We start from the raw sequence: 26,242 nt of genomic DNA, 5'->3' as shown, positions 1-26,242 counted from the left end.
TAATAGTAAAGAGAATTGTTAACTTATTCTGCTTTTTTCTTTGTATTGAAGGATGCTTTTCAAACAATAAACAATATTGTACAGGTTTTACCTGCATTTTAGAATACTACAAAGAACTTCCAAATACCTCTCAGCTTTAACAATTAGCACCCATCATCAATTTTATTTCATGTATATTTCTACTTTGAAAGTGAGTTATTTTTAAATGTTCCTTCAAATGAAGAACAACTACAAGAAACAACTCAAAACTCAATTCAGAAAAGCCATTCTCCCCAAGGAGATCTTGTTTCTTTAGCTTTGGTATTAGGAGCTCAAATGGTGCACACGTCTCATTCATGGAAGTTCATCATTGCCAGCTTCTCTTTCTATTGGAGACACCCATTTAAAAATAAGGCAAGAAAGATTTTAAAAAAGATTATCTTTCAGGATTTGGTATCTAGTATACTTATAATGACAAAAATATTAGAAAATAACATGCTGTTAATCCAACTTAATAGTTGAGCCTTTCTTTTTTGCAGAAAAAAATTCCATGATTCTAATGATCTGCATATCCTCCAAGTCACTGAGATTTGAAGTTTACTGTTGCCCTGTTCTTAGGCATTTTGCAACACTCAAGATATCTGAATCTCCATCTGTTCTGTGGAAATATGTCTCATTAGTGGCCACGGTTTTAGTACTTTATTGCGGAATAAAAAAACTGATAATTTAATTAGAAAGAGTCAACCATAATTACTGGGTGAGAGTAAATTATTAGTGGTCATCAACTTTCTAGTCCTGTGCAATGGCTTATTCCTCTACAGTTTGGTACTATTGACAACACCTTAATTAAAGCCACACATACATGAAAATAGCTTGTTAACAGAGCTATAAGGCAGAGATGCATGCATCTAGAAGATTTGAGCTTCAGTTCATTAAGAATGTGATGATCTCTTTGATTTTTGTCTCTTCTGCAACTTACTGGAAGATTTTCTTATACTTATTTAATATACAGTATTTTAAAGGCTCCTTATACACGTCTATCCTACAAATACACCTAACAAGGATATCCAGTTCTTCAAGAAACTTAATAGAGTAAAAAATTAATGGGAAATCCTGTCTTCCATCCATGGTGTAGACTAAAAACTCTATTGACTCTCCTCCTCAGATCTTGCTTGTCAGTGAATTCCCCCTTTTGAACAAAAGCGTAGATGATATAGTTTCTTTTCAAAGCGTGTAATCTGAAGTACACTTGATTCTGTTTGTTAACACACAGGAGTAATCAGACCATCATCATCTGACCCACGCCAAACACTTGCCTGATAATAATACAAACAATATTTACAAGGAAGTATTAAATTAGAAAAGAAAGAGTAGGATAGCTTTGGCACAAAATGTAAAAAGCAAGCCAGGAAGTGCTTTGGACCACTGCAAGGAGGAACTCCTGTAATGGGTCTACCGATCTATAATATCCTGGCTGTTCTGATTTCAGATAACCTGCATCTATTTCCAAGCCAATTAACAAAGGGCAGGATTTATTACAGAGAGATATATACTACACGCATATTAATTATTTGTGGACAGTTTATGCACCAAATCTCCAGGGGGACATACATTTCTTTTATGTTGCAAGATTCACTAGCATAATTGCCATCCATGTACTTTTGTGAGGTCAAGTTAAACAAATATGGGCATTTGGTGCTTTGTGAAGAATTATGTTATGTGATGCTTTATTCCCTTCTCCAGGAAAAACAGGGATGGGAGAACTTATACATGTCATTAGGAGAACTAGGCACATAAAAGGTAGTGGGAACACATGTCAGTTTCCTGGTTTTGATAACGTATTGCAGTCACGTAAGATGTGTAACATCTTTTGGGGAAGTGGGTGATGTGCACACTAGACTTTGTGTTATTTCCCCAACTTCTTATGAGTGTATGATTATTGCAAAATAAAAGTTTAATAAGAGATTATGGGCACATCGTTTAATGAAGTTTAAACAACAACGTGGTTCAGACAATAACCATGGCTGTTGTGGGCAGGGGGACAGGGGAAGGCTTCTAAGAAAGTTGTGAGCTACTGAATATAGCAATAACCTCAAGGTCAGAAGTCACAGTTTCGTGCTTTTGCTGTGCTACTTATGATAAGTGTGACACAGGCTAGTAACTTTTTAAATTGTAAGACTGAGCTCTTCACCTGTAAAACGGGGATATAATGCGACACACCGCTTACAACAATAGAGCATTAAAAGATGAAGGGTTGTCTTCATTAAACTGCAACGTTCCAAAGCACCATGAGGTGATGTTTATGAGACTGACAGAATCAAGTAAAATCCCATAATAAATGGTTCGTTATTGCACAGATATATCCTACGTCCAGTTATAAGTACCCATACTTCTGTGAGTATGGATAGTGAAGAACCCAAGCAATTGCTAAGGGGAGAGCTAGTTCCAGCCCCAAAAGTTTCACTGTAAAAGGGAGTCTGCTCTTTTTCCTTCCACACCTGAGAACACCGGTGATTGCTGATGCAGAAGGACTCCTTCTCTGATTTCCTCCCCCAGGAGCGGAATATGGTGATACGCACAGCATCCAAAGAACAGCTTACTTACCAACTTCATCCTGGATCTCCTCGGCCACAGCAGGAACATTGTAGAGGAGGGAGAGAGACTGGTTCATGCGCTCGTAAATCACACGGAGGTGTGTCATCACCTGCACCAAAGGAAGACAGTTCCAGGTAAGCCATCTCTGGAATAAGGAATAGCTATTTTCCTTACCAAGCATCACGGACAGACACAAACTTCAAAATGCGACTGACAAAACACTGCTGAAACTTTTAACCTTAAAGGGCATCCTTATGTTCCTTCTTCTCCCATTTTTTTGTCTCTCTAACTTTAGAGCTGCTTTAAACTCCCCATTATATTGTATGCTTGCAACCATAAAGTATAAAGCCAACTAAGAAGATCATTTCATCCAACTCTGATTCTTACTGCTGAGGCCTTTACATAACCTTTGATGTCCTAGTTATATTTCTTTGCAAATAGATGAGAACATATTTTAATTCGACTGGATATTTCATGAAATAAAATATAGACATATTTTAAATCCTCTTATTTAAAGAAATGTAGGAATTTCACGTTTCCAGAGGTAGATGCCAGTTGGGAATGGAGGAATAGAAAACATACTTATTACAGGACTTATAGGCCCACATTATACCCAATCACTGTGAGTTTCTGATTACCTACCACAATGTAGTTGAGCCGATTTTAGCGTATTTGCTTTATATACTGTTTGTGTGCTTCATTTTAGTCATGAGATTAAAATGGTTCCTTTAAGAATCAGTAGCAGTAGACATTGGAGATTTTTATATTCCTTATTAATAACTCAGAAGTTGACAAACCACATGTTGCTCTAAGACAAGCCTTTAGAATTTAGCAGCTGTTAAAGAGTAGTTATATAAAAGCCAGAGCTGCTGTGGGAATAATGAAAATCTGACTCAGAGACCAAGACCACTGGCTGGTCAAAGCTGCAGGGGATCGCCACACTCTGTGCTCACCTGGGACCGGATCTGGGCAGCTTTCTTCGGATCCACCATGCGTACGTGCTCAAAGTGCTTCAGGGTGTGCTGCCTGTCTTTCTGTTCAGCACGGACATACTTCTTTAGCATGTTGAACACATGACGAGGCTGTGGGCAAAAATATAAAAATTCAACTTTGAGCAAAATATTGTTTCTTCCAACGGCTTCTGGGTCAGAGGTCCCACTCATTCACCTCATGGTCTGAAGGCATTGCGAGACGTCTCTCTGCAATTCTCCTTTCCAAACATTAGTCCCATTCCTTTGTTCATGGGCAATTACTTAGTCCATTGGTCACTTTCCATTTCTAAAAGGTCATTTAATATTTGACATATATGGTGACTGTCCTCCTTAATAAACATTTTCTTATTAAACAGCACCATTCTGCTCTAGAAGGAGAGTTGATTTGGGAAGTTAGATTTAAGTTAGGTCCTTCCCTTTTCCACCCAAATATGCATGGGCTTATGAGACCACATTTCTATAGGCACAGTCTTAATGGTTATCTCAGCAGTAATGTTGCACAAATAATCCCATCATAAGTAGCATGTAATAGTATAATAATCAAAATGAGAAAAATAATAGGCAAGTTAACCACTACTCATTTGTAGGCAAGAAATAACTGATAAGCTCGGAGAGACATTAGATTTTCCAATGCGAAACGGTAGTTATTTTATTTTGAAATTTAATTAAATTCTTCCTATGCCATTGGATTCTAATTCTTTCAGCAACAATTAAATTTCTTAAGTGCTTCTATGACTTTCTAATTGGTTCCATTTTTATTCCAATCCTACTTGAAACATTCATCCTCATAAAAGGACAAAACTTCCTTTGTCTTCAACAATTCCACTGCTATATGCATTCTACTGTGTGATTTTATAAAATGTTTTCCAAAGATACACATCTCTTCTTCATTAAGACAAAACTATGAAAGCTCATGTCAGGAACAGAATTTTGGCCAGTTGGGTAAACCCAATTATTATTAAGTTATGAGTCATGGGCACCTTGAAAATCTTTTGGAAGGTACAGAATTTATTCCCACACAGGGGGTGGGGTGGGCGGTGGAAATTGCAATATCTTAGGGCAGTGGTCGGCAAACTCATTAGTCAACAGAGCCAAATATCAACAGTACAACGATTGAAATTTCTTTTGAGAGCCAAATTTTTTAAACTTAAACTTCTTCTAACGCCACTTCTTCAAAAATAGACTCGCCCAGGCCGTGGTATTTTGTGAAAGAGCCACACTCAAGGGGCCAAAGAGCCGCATGTGGCTCGCGAGCCGTAGTTTGCCGACCATGGTCTTAGGGGATATGCCTCCCCTTCTCCTTTTGCTTGTGTAACTGGGGGCCACCTCCCTGACATTCCAGGTATAAGTGGTCTTTCTCTGTGCTCCCATGAAATGCTACACAAATCCCCATGATTGCACTTAACAGAGTCTATTAAATTATTTATGTTTCTGACTACCCTCTTCAACTGTGAGATATTTAAGGAGCAGTTTTGATCTGGCTCATAGGGGGTTGCTCTGTACTTAATAAGTTGCTTAAGAAAACAAGTAAGTAAATACAATAAGAAAATAAACCTGCACTCATCTGCCTTACTTATTTTTATCCCACAAGAAATGTGCTTTTCCATAATCTCAAAAAAGCTTGATGCATAGCTTTTGGCCACTTGTACTGTGAAAGCTGGTTGAATCTACAAACCAGAGAATGGTCTTTTCAATCTTAAAAGAAGAAGCAAAGTAGTAAGAGGTAACAATTGACAAACTACATTGATAGTATATATATTTAAAAAATGATAGGCTTATATACGCTAATTTGAAAAAGGTAATTTTTAAATGGTAAGCACTTAAAGGCTGACTACTGTTGAATGTGAGGGATTCCCCCCTCCTCCTCCCGCCCCCCCCCCCCCCCCCGCAAAGATCCCAATGCACCCAAGAGGCCTCCTTAAGTCTTTTCATTGTTCTATTGTCCCCAATTCAAAGAACATCCTGGTTTATACAGGGTGTCCCAAAAAATATATATACGCTGTAACAGCTGATAGCTCAATTTTGAAAATGAAATATATTTTAATAAACACTGCCTTTATAAGTATTCAAAGTGTGTGTATACATTTTTTTGGACAACCTATATATTGGTGATGCTGCAAAGAAACTGGGAGAGCTGTGGACAAACTCTTCTGCATATGACAAGCCATGTGCAGAAGGCTGCCAAGCTGAAGGAAAAACATGAAAAACATATTCTTGTATTAGGCTACGTGGCTACAAAGGGAGCCATCAAGGCTGAAAAAAGCAAGGAAAAGGCGGAAAAGAAGAAGATGAAGAGCATGAAGAGGAGACGGACGGCAGAAGATATGATAAATAAGCTGGTTCTAATTTTTTGGTCTGTAAAGCATTTAACCTCCCTGTACACATCTCACTGAGGGATGTTTTATATGCAGCATTGGGCCATCAGGATATTACATACACTTGACTCTTGCTTGTCATTGAAACCGAGGCCTAAAAACTCCCTCTAGTTCTATTGCAATTATTCATCCAAAGTTGGAGACAGACAGGGTTGCAACTCATTGTATTTATCTAAGATGTCGCTGCTCCTCCCTGATGCAACTGACTGCCTTAACACTCTTTCTTAGTTGCTCTGTTTCATTTTTTTCCCCCTTGAAAAGGCTTTACTGTTAGAAGAATTTTTTAAAAAGAGCTCATGTTAAAAATACTTCAATCAAACATAAGGATTATTTTACATCATAACTTCTTTTTTTGCAGGTGGCTATCTATGAACGCTTCTGTAAGGCATTTTATCCTGAAAGAATTATCATGACCAAGTGTGTGCACCAGGATATAAAGGCTCCAAACTGGCCAAGGCATTACTGCATTCAGTTAAATTTCAAATTAGGGACTAGGGAGACAATTCTTTTAAACTAACATCTGGTCTCCCTGTGTATTCTACTACCTCCACCAACAGCACCCATGCCCATGGGCTAATTGTGAAGTTAAACATCAACTTTTAAATGAATGAGTCTCAAAATTATGTTAAGTCTCATTTTGCTCATGTGTGTAATTAAGACAACGGACATGTTCCAGATAGAGTATGCGAGTATTAAACATCTTCTTGTGTTACTTACTGAGCATAATGCTTAGTCCATAGCAGGTTCTCAAATCACACTTATTTCTTCTACTCCCTACGTGCTGCCAACCCCCTCACTTTTCTTTCAGCTAAACAATAACAGTTCAAAACTTATGGACTGCTAATAGGAATGAGACCATGTTTTAAGTGCTTTATGCTTAGAAACTCATCAGATCTTCAGATTAACCATAGGACAGGTATAGCTGCTCACCCTGCTTCATAGATGAAGCAAGCAAGGCACCGAGGGCTCCACAGCGGGTTGCACACTCAGTGGCAGAGCTAGTCAGTGGGGGAGCAAGAACCGGTAGCCTACTCTCCTAATCACCAGTGATCACGCCTTTCAAGGAAACGCTAAGAGGGACCAAGCGAAAGACAGTTCTACAAAGTCACTTCCAGCTTGGAAAACGGAAATCACTGAATGGTTAGAAAAGGGAGTATGTTCTAAGAGTCCTCGCCTGGATTTCTAGTTCGTGGGAGCTCAGATAATATTCGGAAACACGCTTATCTCTTCTCTCTTAATTTGTGCAGAAAAACACCCAGAGTTAGCTTGCTCCATCTCACAATTACTGTCCTTGGTTTTTGACGCTCCACTGTGCTTTGGCTAATGCGCCAGGGAGGAGAAACAGCAAGATAGGAAGGTTAATCTGTTTAGGATCACTGGAAAATGATGAAAGGTATCCGTTCAAAGTTAGGCTTTTGTGACAGTCACAGATTCCAGTTCTAAATCCATCTCTATCTTTTATGAAGGCGGGTAATTAAATGGTGAACGTGCTCACACGTTTCAAATCGCTTCTCTCATTTAATCCCTGCACTTCTTACATGCTTCAGAAACATATTCCGAATGTGCCCCCTCTAAGTCCCTTTGGCGTGACAGTGGACAGCGGCACACCCGGCTTCCCTCCTCCCAGGCCTCCGTGTGGCTTTGCTCTCCCTCCCAGGGAACAAAGCTCCTGCAAAAACAATGGGGCCTCAGAGTAAGCAATGACCTCATCTGTTTATGTGAGCTCACACACACACTGCGTGTGCATCCACATCCACATCAGCCTTTTCTTCCTCCTGCCTGCGCCTCGGGCCAGGAGATAATTCAGGAAGGCATTACCATGTCCCCCGAGAAATGAATTACAGGGCTCTCTGCTTGGTTGATTTAATCAAGCAAACACATTTCCAAGAATTATGCTTAGAGATGAAAAATTGAAGAAGCAGATTAGCTCTTATGTTGGAGTGGGCACAAAAATCACACCACATAAAATGCCGGTTATGTCTACACCTCAGAAAAAGAATACAATTTTTAGTTAAGGAAAACAGACAACATTTCCCTACCCTTTAATGCTTTCGTTTTCTCTCGATTATAAAAACAGAAAGAGCTCTACCTTTGGTCTTTGATTTGTGCACATTTCACTTAAAAAAAAAAAAAAAAGAAATCACTGCCTTTACAACTTTTAGCCAGAATACAGATTCCCAAGGCTTAAAACTAGCTCTCTCTAGAGCTGTATCATGTATTGCAGAATAACAGGAAATCCCGTTTGTTCAGGGTATTCTATTTCACTATTCTGGGACAAAGACAGATTTCTTAACATTTTAATTAAAAACACAGAGACACTCACTCAGAAATGATAGGGAGGGGAAAAAAGCCTGGTATCTCTATAGAAATATGTTCTCTTAAAGTAATTTAGGATTATTCATAGGATTAGAAAAACAAGCATTAAAGATTTAGTAGTTATTGATAGTAATTGAGTTTAAGAAACATATTTTTAACCACTATGTGTAGAATTTCAATCACGCAAATCATGAAATCTTCTATAATTAGTAATAACATTTTTTTCCTGCTAAATTTTCCTTATTTCACACTTAAACACTCTATGTATTAACACTAAAATCTGGTTTTATTGGCATTAAATGGCTAATACTATCATTAAAATTTATATAAAAAACAGATAAAAAGAAAATCTGCCTTAGGGGACTCATTACATCCAATCATATTTACTGTCACTAGTGTTTCTGAACGATGTTTATACATAATTACAAAGTATCTATTCGCATCTGATGTGACACTTTGCAGTTTGCACTAAATTTCCTTCACAAGCACACTGCATTTGAAAAATTCATTAGGAAGGAATTTCTTAAAGGACTAAGAGTAGGCGATACTAAAATGGGTTAGAGTTAACCTGAAAAATAAACTTCACCTGAAGATTTACATGTTGGCACATGGACCATTTTCCTATTTTGGAAAAAGAGTGTAACCTATCGCTGGCTGCTGGTACAGTTCCTGGCACAGTATTTCCCCAGAAAATACTTAACAGCCTCCATAGCACTTCACACTAGTGTCAACAGGAAGATTCCTTTCACTAATTTCAATGTCAACAGCTCATCTCCTTATGGCTTGCGTTTTGATATCAGGTTGATGCAGGTGATTTTGAAGGAATTTTCATGGCCTTTCCCTATGAGATAAATTTCTTAAAAAAAAACAAACACATTTTCCCCACGTTTCAGTTGTACTGCCCTTTTCCCTTAGTTCTCTAATGCAATTTCATGAATCTGTTCTCCCTGGACTTGGCATGAAGCATGCACATTTGACCGACCCAACGCCAATCACGATGGAATGTGTAGACTTTCATTCCACGGTCCACGTGGGCGGTGTATTAGAACAGGACTATTCAGCTCCATTGCCCCCCTCTGTGGTTTCATGCTTGATCCAGGAATCTGGCATCTTATCAGAAGGAACTTGTGCCTTAAGCCACTTCTGAACGGGAAGAAATGATCTGTCAAGAGCCTTTAAAAGCCCTGGGTGCAATCCTGCCGAGGGGGCGGAAGTCCCTGAGTCACTGTGTGGGGAGCACCCTAGCCTTTCCGTGTCCCAGGGAGTTAATCAGAAAGCCCTCTCCTGAAGCACTGAATTGCACCCTAGCGGTTTCCGACCCTGTGATGGGGGAGTGAACCACCTGCCACGAAAAAGCAATTCCCTCCTGCTTTGAAAGCAGGTTCAGGCCCCTTATTGTCACAGCTCCACACCTTGGCTTTCCGGAGCATGTGAAGAGAATGTACAAAACCTGGGTGCCGATGGAAACAACACACTGAAGAGAGTCGAGTCTCTGTGCTTGTGATGGTCTCTTGGTTTTCAGCGTTTCACACGGACCCTCACTATGGCATGACGAAATTCCGAAAACAAAGCAAAAGAGCACCCCCAAAACAAAATAGCACCCCCCCCCAAGACAAAACAAAAAATGACCCAAGCATTCAGGGAGATGTCCATGGGGACCTTTGCATCACACCTGTGTTGATCTTGAAACCTAAGGAGCTGAGCTAAATTTTTAAAGTCCACTCCTAAATTCACCCACATTCTCCAGAAGAGCACTGAAATGATTGTAGTCATTATTAACATGAGTATAAGAAGGCCAAACACAATTCCATGAGAAGTTGAATACAGAGGCCTCAAGAAAGCAGTGCAGGAAATGACAGTCGATTCTTGTCCCGCTGTCCCCATCAGTTTCTTGAGGTTTGAGACTATGGCGGCATTAGCTCCATCCCTCCTGGCACATCCAGGTTCCTGCTTGGCTCTGGCCTGGGGCTGTGACAGGCAAATGGAAGGCCATCTCCCCTCCCTCCCCTCGTCCCCATGGAAGCAGGCAGATGACTTCTCATGGGAACTTGGCACTAAAGCCTCCATATAACCAATCCTAACAATATGCTCTATCCTTTCTCTTCCTAGGGAGGAAGGTATCTTTCTACTTTACAGTTTCCTCTCAACCTTCAATTAATCCTTTTGTTTTTATGATTATGTCTACCAGAAGGTAGAAAAGAAGGTGGTTCTTTTTTTAAAAAATAGTTTTTTTTCTTTTTTTTAAGAGAGAGAGAGAGAAGATAGAGAGAAACATCAATGAGAATCATCGATCAGCTGCCTCCTGCACTCCCCCTCCGGGGATTGAGCCTGCAACCAAGGTACGAGCCCTTGAGCAGAATCAAACCCAGGACGCTTCAGTCCACAGGCCGCTGCTCTATCCACTGAGCCAAACCAGCTAGGGCAGAAGGGTGGGTCTTATCTTTTCACTCACCAATCCCCGCCCCCACCGAATATTTTGCTAGTTCTCAGACATAATTTATTTTGGTTACTGTGACATAATAGGAAATACATACATATTTGGTCTCTGCCCCAGATCTTGACATAGAGTTCCCCAAACTGTCATTTCCTGAGTGACAGGAGCATCTTTTGTTATAAAACGTGCATGTGCTGGTGAATCCGGGGGGGGGGGGGGGCAGTGTGGACGTTGGGCTCGGAGGGGGAATGCAAGCTCAATGCCCTTTCCCACCCACCTTGCCCAAGCATGTCTTCCATGTGGCTGTTCCTGAGTTCCATCCTTTATAATGAATCACGTACAGTTAAGGGGAGCCGTCATCTGAGTTCTGTGAGTTGTTCTAGTAAATGATCAAATCCAAGGGGGGGGGGGGGTGGGAACCCTGATTTATAGCTTTTAGATCAGAAGTGATGACCTGGGACTTCCAAAATGGGGCGGGGGCAGTCTTGTGGGGCTGAGCCCTAAACCTGTGGGGTCTATGCTAATTCCAGGTAGTATCAGACTCATTTAATGCAGGGGTCCTCAAACTTTTTAAACAGGGGGCCAGTTCACTGTCCCTCAGACCGTTGGAGGGCCGGACTATAGTTTAAAAAAAACTATGAACAAATTCCTATGCACACTGCACATATCTTATTTTGAAGTAAAAAAAAACAAAATGGCAAAAACACCTGCATATGGCCCGCGGGCCGTAGTTTGAGGACACCTGATTTAATGAGAGAGAGAAAAAACCCCCCACACATTTGGTGTCAAGAGTATCGAGCGAAGAGGTAATAGTTTTTTCTTTAGCTACAGAGACTGCAGCTATAAATGACTGAAGACAACATTAAGAACTGAAATGTAAGACCTGCCCAAACCCTGGGATTTGTGTTTTTGGACCAACTTGAGCACACGCTGGATCTAGAGCTTAACAGCAGCTGACGTGAGAGCAAAGAAGCACCAGAGACCGTTCGGACTTACGTCTTCCATTCTCACGTAGCCAGTGAAGCCTGCTGGAGCTCTGAGCGATGCACAGGGTGATTGAGGCGGCCCAGACAGCAAAGCCCACAGATTGTAAACAAAAGATGTTTTAAGGCACCGTGGACCTTCGGGAAGATTTGTTGAATGGGTCTGACCATCTGACAAATGCCAATCGTGACATATTCTTGATTTCTTCAGAGAGAGTTGCACTAAGATGCTTTAGTTTTACATATGCATAACTTGGATTTTGGCATTTTTGCTTTATACCCCCTCTAACTGGTTACCATTTTCAAAGATATTCACCGGTATATATTTAATTTCACCCTCTCCTCATACTCTACCTAACTACAGTACCCTTGACATGCTAAAAATCTTAATATATATATATATATGAAAAACAACAACAACTCAAGATAAAGCTTAGAAAAACCCAAATATTACCTGGGATCTTTAAACTGAGCTTCACAAAAATGAGTGAACTTGGAAAGCCATGCCTAATTCCTGTGCAGCGTACAAGTTTCAAGGGAGAAGGTCCCTTATTGCTATCTGTTCTAGAGGATGGGTATTTGTAATGCTGGATAGCTAAGTAAACACTGGATCACTAAGCAATGTGCCATGGCCTGGCCGGTGTGGCTCAGTGGTTGAGCGTCCACCTATGGACCAGGAGGTTGTAGTTGGATTCCTGGTCAGGGCACATGCCTAGGTTATAGGCTCGATCCCCAGGGGCATACAGGAGGCAGATGATCAGTGATTCTCATCATTGATGTTTCTATCTCTCTCCCTCTCTGAAATCAATAATAAAAAAAAAAATAATGTGCGATGCATTTGTCTAAAAAAACCCCAAAATATTTATGTTTTCATTTCAAAGATGAAATGAAAATAAAGATCAGCCTGTCAATACATGCATGAACCCTTTGCTGGAACAAACCATGGTATCCCGGTGCTGTATAGTTTGACAGCATCTGATGAAGAGCTTCTTCGACTTTGCAGGCAGTGACTCTGTAGGGCTCTGCTCTGGAGTTAATCTGGATGATGAATAAGGTCTCAGAGGCTCAGGACAGCTTTCAAGCGAAGGCCTGTCTTACATACTTCTGTATTTTCTATTTAACTTAATTCAATTAAGAACAGAACCCACTATTGTCTCTGGTTACAAACGCCCGGCTGGTCTTTAGCAAGATCTGTCTATTAAACTTGGTAAAGATTCAAGCAAGGTAAGGAGGTGATACTGAGAGGCATTACCGAAATAGCATGCAAACCGCTCAGCTTAGTTTATAGGATTCGGTTCAATACACGCCAGTTCTCCCATTCTTCCTTTCCACCCACTGTTTGTTATTGGTCTGTCCTCAAATGCTCTCAAGTTAATGAGTCCCCTGGTGCTCACCAGTTTTTACGAGTCTCTACTTAAATAAATGAATGCTGAATGAATCGTTAACACCAGGCATAGTATAATTATTTACATTTCTCAAAGATGAGTTTTCAGCCTAGCCGTCCTTTCAGTATATTCTGATCAGCTTTACAAAATTTTGAATATATTAAAAATGTGCGGGTGGAATGTCTTAAACATCGTAGTACTCATCTCTCTCAGGGCCTTCCCTTGTTAAGAACTCAGCAAATACTTTTTTAGCTTATTTACCATCCATTATATTGAGGAGTAGACATATCCTATTTACCTTGGAGATATATGCTATCTACCTATATCCTACAAATGCTTCTTTTTCTTCTTTTGTGACAAAGAGTGATAAGCACCTCAATTTCACTTTGGCTTTACAAAACTTATAGTTACACCAACAATCATGTTGGCTAAAGACTGATTAACTGGAATCTCCCTAGGTATTCACTAGTTTGCCTGTCACAACACACCCATTAATAGCTATCCTTTCTTTTCTCCAGTGATTGTTTCTTATTCAACGTCTATTGCCCTGTTGTTAGAATTAATCAAATAATGTTAAACAAAATCTCAACATAAGTCTCAAAACCATGCTCCTTAATGATAAGCCTCACAAATCATGACATTAATGTCGTACCAAAGCATTCTATAAAGAAGTTTTCAGGAATCTCAGGGAAATTTAACATTTGGATGAACTAATCAGAAATGAGAAAGAAAAGGGTGCTAAAGACGCTGCCAAAATTTTTTCTCCATTAAATAATGAGAGTTTGAATGTGAAGCATCAGTTATAAGCATGAAATTAATTTTAGTATGGCCGACATGGCTGCAATCATGAGAACCTGGGAAAACACAAAACAACACTACGGGCACACAGATACACAGACGAATGGACAGGAATATACAAAAATGTTTCCAAGTTCTTACTTCCACATAGAAAATGCTTAAAATTCATTAAAGTAAGAATATTAGGATGTTGTCTAACAGAAGATTTACACGAAGTATCTGTAAAGACTCAAAACTCTAGGAGTTACAAAGAAAGGTTTGGTTATTCATCTCTCATCTTTAACACATTTCAATTCTTACTAATTCGGAGCCCCTAAGTTTTTGCAGACCTAAGCCTACAATGGGAAGTTGATTTTAAATAGAGGTTCCTAGCCAGCCTTTAGTTTCACTGTACAGGATCCCATTTAATTCGAATTTCTCTTCAGATCTCGGAGAATGTTGACTAGGCAGGCAATATTATCTTCGCTCCTTCTAGGAAGCAGAACTCTGACAGTTACAAGAAGGAAGGCTCAGACTGTGTTTAGCTCATATTTCATGAGGCCATACATGCTGAATATGACCTGTGATGAAGTAAGACACCAGAAGTGCAGGATTGGTTGTCAAATAATGATAATTTAGGTTTAAGTAGTACTTCGGTTTGGAGCTTGAAGACCTCCAAAGTTAACCCATGTGTGATGCACCTTTGGGGGGGAATTTAACTTTTCTGGGGAAAAAAAAGCCTAACTCTTTGATTGTCCACGAAACTTTTATTAAAGTGAATAACTTGGAGGGGCTGGTCCTTAGAAGAATCACTAATCCTCTACACATGAAGGGTTTATTCTAAGTGGAAAGACCCACCTGCACTATACTTTTATTCCTGGGGAAATAAAACGGTTTTTAACTATTATAATATTTGAAATGTATACATATACATTCTAAATATGATTCAAAAATGTACTTTTGCATTGGCCTTTCAGTGTATCAGTCGGTAGGCATGTAACTTATTAAAAAGGAAATTTGGAACATAAAGCACACACAGACGTGGGGACTCACACATGGTAGAACAAGGAACCCGAGCTGAACAAAACATCATCACGTAATACCTCACGCTTGGGTTAAAAGTATAGATGAAAGCGTGGATTAAACCTGAGCTTCAAAGGCACTGTGAAAGTAAACCCATGTTGTTGCCGGTTCCCATGTTTGCAAAGTTTGGGACTGATGGTCAGGGTAAAAGGGATAATTATTCTAAAGGTAAAGCAGCTGTAGAATCTACAGGAAAAAAACCCCAGACTAATTCATCCTTATATTCAACTTTTACTGAGAATTTCATATCTTCCAGACACACTAGGGAGATCTCAGAAATATCTATTTCTGGCTCCAATACAAGATGTGACCTTTCTCAGGTAATAACCGGCAAGCTTTTGATTTATGTCTTTCAACAGCAATAAATAAAGTCCTCAAGAAGGGATTTAGAATTTTCTCGCATTTTTCAAAGTGCAGAGCTAGGTGCCTTACCCAGTAGTAGGTTAGTTAGAATTTAAATAGAACACTCAGATAAAGACGGTAACAACAAAAATGTCAGGTAATGCCACGATTACAGGCCTGTGACTACCTCGCTCCAGCTGGTAGTACATGGGAGAATTCTCTGCATTTCCAGGTAAGAACTCAGCAGGAATCCCTACATCAATCAACAAGAATCTGATTTTTTAAGACACTAAAACAGTTCTTCTTAATCCAGTTTTTAATTTCAAATAAAATGCCGTCTAATTCGATGTGAGGCGGCCACCAGGCCCAGAACAAGCACGGTTGTGACCGATGTAAAAATATCCCCTTTGAGAGCCCGGAAGCCTGGGCAAACATTCTTCTTGTCCGTGTCCTTCCTGTGACGGCCGATGGGCTGCTCTGAAAGATTTGAAGTGTGCACCCGTGAAAGACTCCATTCAGCCCTCGCTTATTTTTAGCTCTATCAACGACCATCTAGCAAAGATCTTACTTCAGAGACTGGACTTCCAGCTGGAATGCTTCGCTCAATGGCAGCTATTAATGTTCTGGTCTCGACACCCACCACCCTGTCCTGCTCTGGCAAAGGATCCCGATGGTCCCACCTCCCAAACCGAGTCCTCCAGAAAAAGAGAGGGACCACAGAACTTCTCCAAAGAAACAAACAGAATTTTATGGAGCACAGTTGGGACAGAGATTTTTTTTTTTTTTTTTTTGCATAGAAAATAAAAATGCTCATGTGAATCTTCTTTTTCAAAAGCTTTTTGTTCAGAGAGAAAGCATGGCCTAGGAAGAAAGCACTACAGTGGTCAACTGTGACTCACAGCTCCATCCTGTCCACGGCTAATGGTGTCACCCTGGACCAGCCACTCAATCTCAGTGGCGTCATCAGTAGAACAGGATCGATACTATCTTGCTCTCTGGAAGAGCACCAGGAGCTCTTTATGGCTCCCCAAAGCTTCCTCTGCTGTAGCTTCACTACAGAAAGAAAAATCAAAATGATGACAAGAATTGGGACAAGTTGGTGGCTTTTTGGATTAGTTACATAATGTACACATAGACTGCCACTTCCGGCCAAGATCAAGTAATGGGAAACAGATTAACCTGCCACCTGTAACATTCAAAAAAAAAAAAAATGGAAAAAATATAGAATTATGTTTCTACAATATATTACACATCAGATGAAGAACAGTGAACAATGAGAAATGGGAAACAGATGAGGTGAGCTCTACAAATGCCTAAGTTTACTGCTTGAGTTCCGGGCTGTGATTCCAGGCACGGGAACCCAGCAGAGACTGAGAGACTCTCAGCGTTGAAGATACGGAGTGAGCGTCTGGAGAGGCAAAGGCGGCTAGCAGTCACAGGAGAGGATATTGGAGAGGAGGGAGCCACTCAGAGAGAAGCCAGAGGTTTGCAGATGATGCCCCTTGAGAATGTAGTTGACTAATGAGGAGTGCATGCATGTAAAGAAACTAGCTAAGGCCACAGAACAAAAATCATCCAAAAGGATGAGAGCTAACAGTGCCTGATGTTCACCCAGGGTTAGGAATAATACCTGTTCGTACTATCCGGGTGGGAAAACTCAACATGGTAGATTACTCAGATGTATTTTCAGGTATACAAAAATGTCCAGCACTCAACAAGGTACAATTCACAATGTCTGAGAGCCAATAAAAAATGATTGGGCATGAAATGATGCAGAAATATATCACATATAAAAAGAAAAAATAATCAGAAATAACCCAAAGCTGACACAGATGTTAGAAGTAGCAACCAAGGATATTAAAAGAGTTACCATAATGTATCCTATAGGTTCAAAAAGTTAAGATATGGGAGATATAAAAAAACAAAGAAACAAAAACTCAGATTAAACTGCTAGATATGAAAACTACCATGTTTAAGAAGAAAAATAGCCAGATGGGATTAATGGCAGATTGAAATTAACTATGGCACATCATAATCAAATTGCTCAAAGCTATTATAAAGAAAAATCTTAAAAGTAGCAAGATAAAAAGTTATATTACATACAGAGACCAAAAGAAAAAGAATAGCATCAGTATTCTTTGGAATACAGCACAAGTAAGTAACAATGGAGCATCATTATTAAGGTACTTAAAAAGAAAACACACAAAAAAAAACTCCATCTTAGAATTCTATCCCCAGTAAAAATGTCTTTAACAAATAAAGGTGAAATAAATATACTTTTTAGAGAACCCAAGCAAAAGAATTCTTCACCAATCTACATGGATTAAAAGAAATTTTAAAGGACATCATTCAGGTAGAAGGAAAATGATTCCATATGGATCTACATAAGAATGAAGAGCACCAGAACTATATATAAATAAATAACTATATAGATAAATAAATATTTTTCTTCTTATTTAAAACTCTTTAAAAGATAACTATTTTAAGAAAAATAATAATATGAAAAAAGTGTGATGACAACAGCCCAAAGATAGGAAATGGGGGATGGAAGTACTCTATGGTAAGGTTCTTGTAATATACATGAAGTGGTGTATCACTGTGAAAAGTTCACACTATTTCCTATAGACCTTAAAGCAAACACTAAAATAACAAAATAGTTATAGCTAAAAAGGCAACCAAGAGCATAAAATAGAATTATAAAAGAAATATTCAATTAGTCCAAAAGGTGGCAAAAAAGAAAAAAAATAGGAAACAAAGAACAGATAGGATAAACAAAAAACAGCCAGATGACAGATTTAGGCATAACTGTACTTATAACTTCATTAAACAGTTTTTTTAATTAAAAGGCAAGACCCAATTATATGCTGCCTCTAAGAAATGCTCTTCAAATGTGAAGATAAAGAGGTGAAACAAAGTACAAGGCTGAAAGAAGGGTACACTATAACATTAATCAAAACATAGCTGGTGTAGCTTAATTAATAGCAGACATAGTAATTTCAGAGCAAAACATAGTACTAGGGATAAAGAAGGTGTTGGATAATAATAATGGGGGTGGAAAAGCACCTAACCCTGAACGTTCATGTACCTAAAAACAGAGCCTCAAAATACACAAAGCAAAACCTCACAGCATCACATGAAAAACCGACCCACCCACAATTCCAGTTGGAGATTTCAGCATCCTTCACTTCATCATGGATAGTACGGGTAGACCTAGTGTACACACACTCATATACAGAACTAGAGTCCTGGTGCATGAAATTCATGCCCTGGGGACAGGGAGGGGGGTCCCTCAGCCCCGCCTGCGCCCTCTCGCAGTCTGGGAGCCCTAGGGGGATGTCTGATGGGGGGAGCGGGCTAAGCCGACAGTCAGACTTCCTTAGAGCTGCCGTGGAGGCAGGAGAGGCTCCTGCCACTGCAGCTGCGCTTGCCAGCCATGAGCCCGGCTCAGGGCTTCTGTCTGAGTGGTGCTCGCCCTGTGGGAGTGCACCCACCACCAGGGGGCAGCTCCTGCATTGAGTGTCTGCCCTCTGGTGTTCAGTGCGCGTCATCTCTAGTGGTCAGTGCGTGTTGTAGTGACGGGTCATTCTGCAGTTTGGTCGATTTGCATATTAGCCTCTTATTATATAGGATATTCCTACGCTGGAAGCAACCTCTCCCATAAAGCCTCAGTGAGGAAATCTATACTTGCATTGCTTGGTAAGCCTCTATGGGCATTTGTCACTGAAAATCACACATAAGGCTCCTTGCTGCTGACGTCATGATGGACTAGGGCCGTGGTCGTCAAACTGCGGCTCGTGAGCCACATGCGGCTCTTTGGCCCCTTGAGTGTGGCTCTTCCACAAAATACCACGGCCTGGGTGAGTCTATTTTGAAGAAGTGGCGTTAGAAGAAGTTTAAGTTTAAAAAATGTGGCTCTCAAAAGAAATTTCAATCGTTGTACTGTTGATATTTGCTCTGTTGACTAATGAGTTTGCCGACCACTGGACTAGGGAATATGGATGCTGCTCTGGGCAGGAAATCCTAGTTCTGGCTTCTCTTCTTCCACTAAAAATCTTGTAACTCGGCCAGATCTCAACTCTCCTTGACCTCAGTGACATCACCTCTGATGAGGGGGCTGGGCTAGGTTTCTGGTTCCCAGATTGCATTTCTACCGTGAGAGGGCAGCATCCCTGGGATGCCAACTCAGGTCAGGCCTTGCCCCCTGGGTCCCTGGGAGGCCTGCCTGCCGCCTCCGTGGGCAAACGTGTCTGCGGTGCTGACAGCCCCGCGGAGGCAGCGGCCCTGGGACCCTTCAACCTTCAACATGGAATGAATGAACTCAGGGCAAACCTCTAAACAAGGGTGCTCATGGCATTTCCCCAGACCTCTTTCTCCTGGCCTTGCGTGCCCAGAGCCCGGGGGGCCTTCTGCCTGCTGGGAGGCGGGACCTGCTCGAGGGGGGACCTACCGGAGGGGGGACCTACCCGAGGGGGCACGGCCTGCAGCGCGGTGATGTAGTTCTCCAGGGCCAGGCGGCGGCGGTCGTTCAGCATGGCTTCCACCCTGGCCATGTGCGTCTCCACCAACTGCTGCCTCTCGTTGGCGGCCTCCTGCTCCAGAGACTCCACTTTCTCCTGGAAATGCTGCCGTCCAAACACAGGCACGTGTCACTCGGGAACCGAACAAGTTGCATGGGGGGCAGCAAGCTCGAGTTGTTTAAAAGGGACATCAAATGTCACTCCATTCAAAGATTTCATAAACATTCCCAACTTACACTTCTCATTATAAGTCATTATTTTATGTGGCCCCTGAAGACTGATTCGACTAATCAAAATGTAGGGTAAGTTTATGTATTCTTGAAACTCTACATCACATTGCATATCAAAAAAATATTCCTCTCTTGGTCAGAGTTATTTTAATGTAAGGAAATGACTGTGATAATCTGTCATTTACTTAAGGTAATTTTGAGAGGGGCTGCAGTTAAAAATCCTAATTACATATTTTTTTTTGCCAGGGGAAGAAGCAGCAGCAGATTATGGCAACCAAAAAGATATATTATTGATTAAAAAGTAGACTGCAAATAACAATGTGAGTTTTATGGAAATGAATTATAACCTGAGCTAATTGGGAGCAAATATAAGGCAGAGTTTAAGCAACTCCATTACTAGACAATGATGCGCAGTAATCCAAGCTGATGAGAATATGAACAATCACAAATGAGGCTCCAGCAGACGATGGGAAACATGAATGGGGGGGGGGGGGGGTTGCTGGCATGCACCCCTTGTGAAAATGGGCTCAGGTTTTTACCTGGATAACTGCTTTCTTATCAGCTTTAGGCAAGTTCTTTGCTTGATGTTCTGCCTCCTCCCATTCTCTCATGACCTACAAAATAAGAAAACATTTAAATTTAAAATCGGTTCTTTTTTCAAATACAGATTTAATGAGATAGATTATGTTTTTCCCCTCTTTTTGACATTGTACGTAATTATCACATTCCAGTTTTACCTCAGTGATATTTGACCTCCCACTAAGATGTAAATCTATCCTGTTAGTACAGTGATCATAAATATTCAAATTTATTGCAGCAATATGGCCCTTTGAAACAAAGGAGGTCTTTTTTCTTTTCCCGAGAAAATGCTGAAGGTCCTTTTCCTTGATGTGCACAAATGTCGATGACTCATAAAAGGCATCTATTTCCTGAACAACGCTTTCTAACATTAAATTGAACACATTGGTTTTAGTCTTTTGGGAAAGCAAGTTAAAAAATTTCTAACAGTGTGTGTGCGTGGGGGAAGCACATATAACGTTTTATGCATGTGTAGATATACCGTGAACACAGTGTCAAAAACATAGTACATATTGGAGGGAGGAAAAGACTTTGGGAAAAACACTTCTGTTGTCAGAAACCCTGAGATCCAACCCAGGGTAATTAGGGCCCTTTGCTTGCCAACCCACACTGTAAACAGCCCTAGATCCCTCTAGAAATTCTCAGAAAGTACACATTATAATGTGCTGAACGCAGCAAACAGTATTCTTGGCAAGTAATGCTAATTTAATGACCAGGCTCATCAGTTTTGTAGAAAAACGAAGGCTCCCCCTCACATTCTTGATGTTCACCGAAGATTTCCCTGAGACAAGCTCACTCACTGATCTGAACGCAGGACAAGTCTGCAGCGGTGCATATTGTTGGAAGAAAACAGAGCTTCTTACCACCTACAGCTGTTCAAGTGTACTACTTGCTGTCAATTGGCGTGGTGTTTTTGGTTTTTGTTTTGTTTTGCTTTAAAGTGCAACTCCTACTTGAGCTAGGTAAAATGAAGAACAGAAAGATCCAGAAATCAAAATTCTGACTTGTTAACAGGTGTTTACTGGCAAACTCGGTGGGCTTCCCAAACCATGAGACAACTTGATTTCTTTAATTATAGGTATTTATCCCTAAGGAATTCATTTATCCGATGACCTTCAAGATCACAAAAAAAGGGAGGCTTGGAATAAATAACTATGAGATAACACCACATCAAATCACCAAGTGAGTTTTTAATTAGACACTTATTGTGTATTAGCATTAATTTGTTGTATAAGATACGAGTGCCCCCATGTTGTTTTCATGAAATTATGGGCAGAATAGAATGGGATGTATGCTCTACTACGCTTGACAAGCATATTAAAAATGACCTAAAGAGCTCACAGCAAAATTGGGGAAAATGATCCATTGCTATGAAAAAGAACAGAACACAAAAGAACAGAAACATATTGTCCCAGATACTTTGGTGTCTCCAAGAATTAATGAAGGGTACCTGCAGGGAGGGGCTAGGGAAGACTACTTTTGCTTTTATGGATGAGATAAGCCTTGCATTGCAAATATTTCAACTTCCTGCTTCAGGAATGTTTTCAGTGGCGGTATTCTACCATGAATTCTTCAGGCAGCAATATTCTACCATGAATTCTTCAGGCAGGAATCTCAAAATTAGTTTGAGAGAGAAGTCAAATGTTTCACTGGAAGGTGAAAAACTTATTTCCCAAATTAAATTTGCGCAATCTCACCTTGTATATTCAGAAATTTCATTTCGAGCGAAGAAATCATGAAATAATTAAGGAGACTTATTTAGCTAATAAATTGAAAATAAGCATTTCTAGAGAAATAAAATTTTGATTTTCAGAGAAATTTAATTATATCCTGCACCCTTGGAAATAAAACAATTCACCTATAACATCACAGGAGGTCTACTACTGAAAGATAAACACATACAGTAGGCTCAACATCTTCCAGTGAACAATGGCTTCCTCCGAGCTACACTGATAAGAGATAGCATTACCGCTGATCTGCTAAATATCAGATCCAGTACGTAGTGCTTTACAAAATCTATCTCATTTAATTGGTTCCTCACAACAGCCTGTGAGATTAGGCATGGCCACCCTTATTTTTGAAACAGGTTAAGTTACCCACTCAAGGTCATGCAGGAAAAAAAAAAAAAGGAAAAGGAAGGATATAAACCAAGATCTGTGTGGCTCTAAGTACCATGCTTTTGTGCCCTGTGGCCCGGGGCAACGTTCTAAAATGGCAATTCCAGCAGATGAGCTCATTTTATTTATATTTGGTGACATGAGGAAGGGCCATGCCTAGATGTTGATGCTTATCTTAAAAATAATACATTTAGAGAAAGATCAACTTTCATTTTAAAGACCTTCATTTCAAGGATACATTGACAGATAAATTCATAGTAATAAAAGTACTTATAAGTCATTCAGCATCTTATAGTTGATAGATTCTATTCATAACATATGGCAACAGAAATGTACATATTTAGAGTTATCATGAACCACAACAAAAAAACTGAAATACCAAAATAACCCAAATCCTCTGTATTTGTAAGAAAACAACAAAAACTACAATAAAAAATAATTTAAAGGACTACATTTTTTTAAAAAAAAAATTAGAAATGTTCAGGATCCGGCCTTTGTGGCTGTGGCCAATCTTCTTATGAAGTAATCTCCCACTGCATGGCAAAAGTTCTAGCATCATCTGGATTTATGGATCTTCAAATACTGGCAGTTTCATGCAGAGAACTGACAACTAATACAAAGAGATTTAAGAGGCAGGCAAGCTCAGAGCCAAACAGTCCACAGAATTCAGTGGCACAGATCACAAAGATAAATGTTGATCTCAGGCATATCACATTCCTGTGACCAGTTGGATCTGGCTGGCTGCATTCTCTGCTGGAGGATAACATCTCTTGCGTTATCTCAGGTGTAGCTAATGGCTAAAAGATGAAGAAAATCTATTAAAACTTAGACAAACTATGTCATGTGTTAAATAGATGTGCTGAAATAAAATTAAGTTCATATTCCGGGAGAGATTGATAATATCTAAAACTTGGAGAGCATTTGAAATCAGTTCTCTTAATAGGCTCAAAATGATCAAGATACATTGGGGAAAATAATTCAGGATTTGTATTTTTTTTTTTTTTAAATGACTAAGTGAGGTCAAGAAAAGAAACGAGAGGTTAGTAAGGTGACATAAACTTATAGTGACTAAAAGTTTACAATCCAGCTGGAGAGATAAGACATACACACACACGCGCGCACACACACGTATGTATATAAAATAATCACTAATAAAATTGGGGATCAAATTTGTTGAGCTGAATGAAAAGAGCAATGACTGCTTGTCCCATTGCGAGGATTACATGGGGTGTAAGGAATGGGTGAGAATTATAATGTAAGGAGCATTAGAAGGGCATTTTCAGAGAAAGTGCCTAGAGCGACGGGAAGGCCAAGATGAGCTGAGCACGTGCAAAGCAGAGGCCAACAGCATTTCCTGCTGCCTATATGACAATGGTAGCAGTTGGGGGCAGAAGAAAAAGTAGAAAGTCTGGAGTTGGGGAGCAGGGGGTTGGGGTGTGAGAATTGGCACTGGAAACGCCAAGCTGAGCATTCAGTACTTATTCTTGTTATTTTTCTTTTTTTTGTCCCAGAAGTGGATTTTGAGGACAGTGGAAAGCCCCTGGAAGCTTCATAAACAAGAAGTGAGAGAGTTTAACTTCAAGGGACATCAGCTCAGCGGCTATGAGTATGACTCGTAGTCACCCTGGCTTTTGTAACAGAGATTACTTATCAACTTGTGTCTTTCCTAAAGAAAGATCCCACTTTTCAAAAGAACTGTTTCAGATGAAACATCACTATTCCAGTATAGCTAGCTTTCTACTTCCACTCGCATTTGAGTTTTCATTAAGGGTGACAACTAGAATTGCATTGTATTCCAGAGCCCAAGTATTGCGATTATGCCCCCTCCCCGTCCCCAATGTTATTATTCCTAAGTAGCTCAGGATTGTGGTCACTCTCTTAAAAAAAAGGAATTGGGTTGTGCCTTTCTAGATACATTAGTAGTTCTATGTTTTACAACGTAGGTTCCATTGTGATTCAGGTATGATGAGGCCAACACATCAGGAGACGATTACCAGTGGAAAGATAGTTTCTTGCTCAGTTTTCAATGTAGCACATGGGGAAGCACCAGAGTCGGTCCGGAGGCGGAGAGAGTGAGAAGGAAACACGGATAAAAACCTTTATTGTGGTTTGGGAGGGAAGGAGTGAGGGAGGCAGGGTACAGTGGCTAAGTGGACTTAGGATTGACTAGTTTGGATTTTGAGTGGCTGGTTTGCACGGGAAAGATGTGTTTGCAGGCCAGTCATTTGCTACCTCTAAGAATTGACTTGCCCTGGGAGGGGCAGTCTCCCCAGGGTTGGTTAGGTTCCAGATATCAAATCATTGGAAAAGACAGAAAATAAAAAGGCATGACTACGATAGTCTACTAATGCCCTATGTTGATCTTAAAAACATACATAGGGGACTAGATGAAATGGTTATTATGCTTCAATTTAGTTTTAAGCTTTTATGGTCTTATGAATGAGCTTTGTAAGAAATGATTGGTTCAATGATATAATCATCAGGTATTTAATACAAAAATATTCTTCAACACTAACTAAAGAATGTTTGAAGGGATTTTAACTTACAACATGATGGTTACAGGTACTATATATACACAGAGTAATAAGACCATCGAGAAGGTAGTAGACATATTGAATTTCTGCTTGCACAGTCCTATGATACTTACCACACCTGGATCTTTACTAGGTGAAATGATCAGGAGGATAAAACCCTCCCCTCCAAATCAATGCCTTAGAGAAAACGTTGAAAATTAAGACTTTAAACCTTTAAGAATCTGGATTAAAGTAAAGACTCCTACCCAGCCCTAGATATTTATTGGCCACTGAGCCCCCGTGGAGATTCTGAGGCAGAGGCGAGACCAGATTTCCCCTGTATTGTAGGGCGGAAGCACGAAAGCGTCACACTACCTGGGACATCCTCTCTCGGTGCTTGGCCTCCAGCCGCTCTTTGGCTTTCTGGAAATGGGCGTGTTCATTCTCATCTCCAGGTGTCTCCAGGTACTTGTCCACGGCGTCAGGGGTGCTGGCTGCGGTGGTAGGAACTGTAAGTGGAAGGGAGGGAGGTTTGAGAAGAGAAGCAGACTATCCGGTCGTTTCAAAGAAAGCCGTATCTTCCATTATCCCAGAGCAAAGAGTTTAGTACAGAAGCACACACACGACGTTAATGCTGTTGAAGAAAATACCATGAGACACTCCCCAGCACAGCAAGTTGTGTGTCACCCCTTCCAAGACTCGGGTGAAGGGAAAATCTTGAAAACTGTCCCTTTTGTGATGATAGTATTATGTTTAAAATTCTTTGCAAAACGACAGGCATAGAGCAAAACAGTTGGTGTTGAACACAGACACGTTGTCCTAAATTCCTATGCTTTGCTAAATTAACTTTTGTCACCTTGAAAGTAAACAATGGTATCCATCAATTAAGATTCCTGCAAAACCCAAAGACATCTCAAAATTAGCCCATTGTAGGATAATTGCACCTCAGAGCAAAGGTAAATCCTACACTGTGTATTTTAGATCGCTAGATTACAAGCCACCTTTTGTGAGAAAATATTTTAAAC

General features: G+C 40.2%; 1 protein-coding gene across 6 annotated transcripts in view; it reads right to left on the bottom strand.

Annotated features, from left to right (window-relative positions):
* Positions 1-26,242, bottom strand: part of APP (amyloid beta precursor protein) — a 223,589-nt gene that overhangs the window by 50,217 nt on the left and 147,130 nt on the right. For all 6 annotated transcript variants that reach the window (XM_079766781.1, XM_079766782.1, XM_079766777.1 and 3 more), the window contains 5 exons: positions 25,593-25,726; positions 20,548-20,622; positions 19,725-19,883; positions 3,528-3,656; positions 2,584-2,683 (listed from right to left, as the gene is read on the bottom strand). In XM_079766781.1, coding sequence (XP_079622907.1) covers positions 2,584-2,683; positions 3,528-3,656; positions 19,725-19,883; positions 20,548-20,622; positions 25,593-25,726 — 597 coding nt within the window. The remainder of the gene's footprint in view (positions 1-2,583; positions 2,684-3,527; positions 3,657-19,724; positions 19,884-20,547; positions 20,623-25,592; positions 25,727-26,242) is intronic.

Source organism: Cnephaeus nilssonii (assembly GCF_951640355.1).
Source record: "Cnephaeus nilssonii genome assembly, chromosome: 3".
NCBI classification, from domain to species: domain Eukaryota; kingdom Metazoa; phylum Chordata; class Mammalia; order Chiroptera; family Vespertilionidae; genus Cnephaeus; species Cnephaeus nilssonii.
Note: the sequence above shows the minus strand (reverse complement) of the source record. Positions and strands in the feature narration are given on the sequence as shown.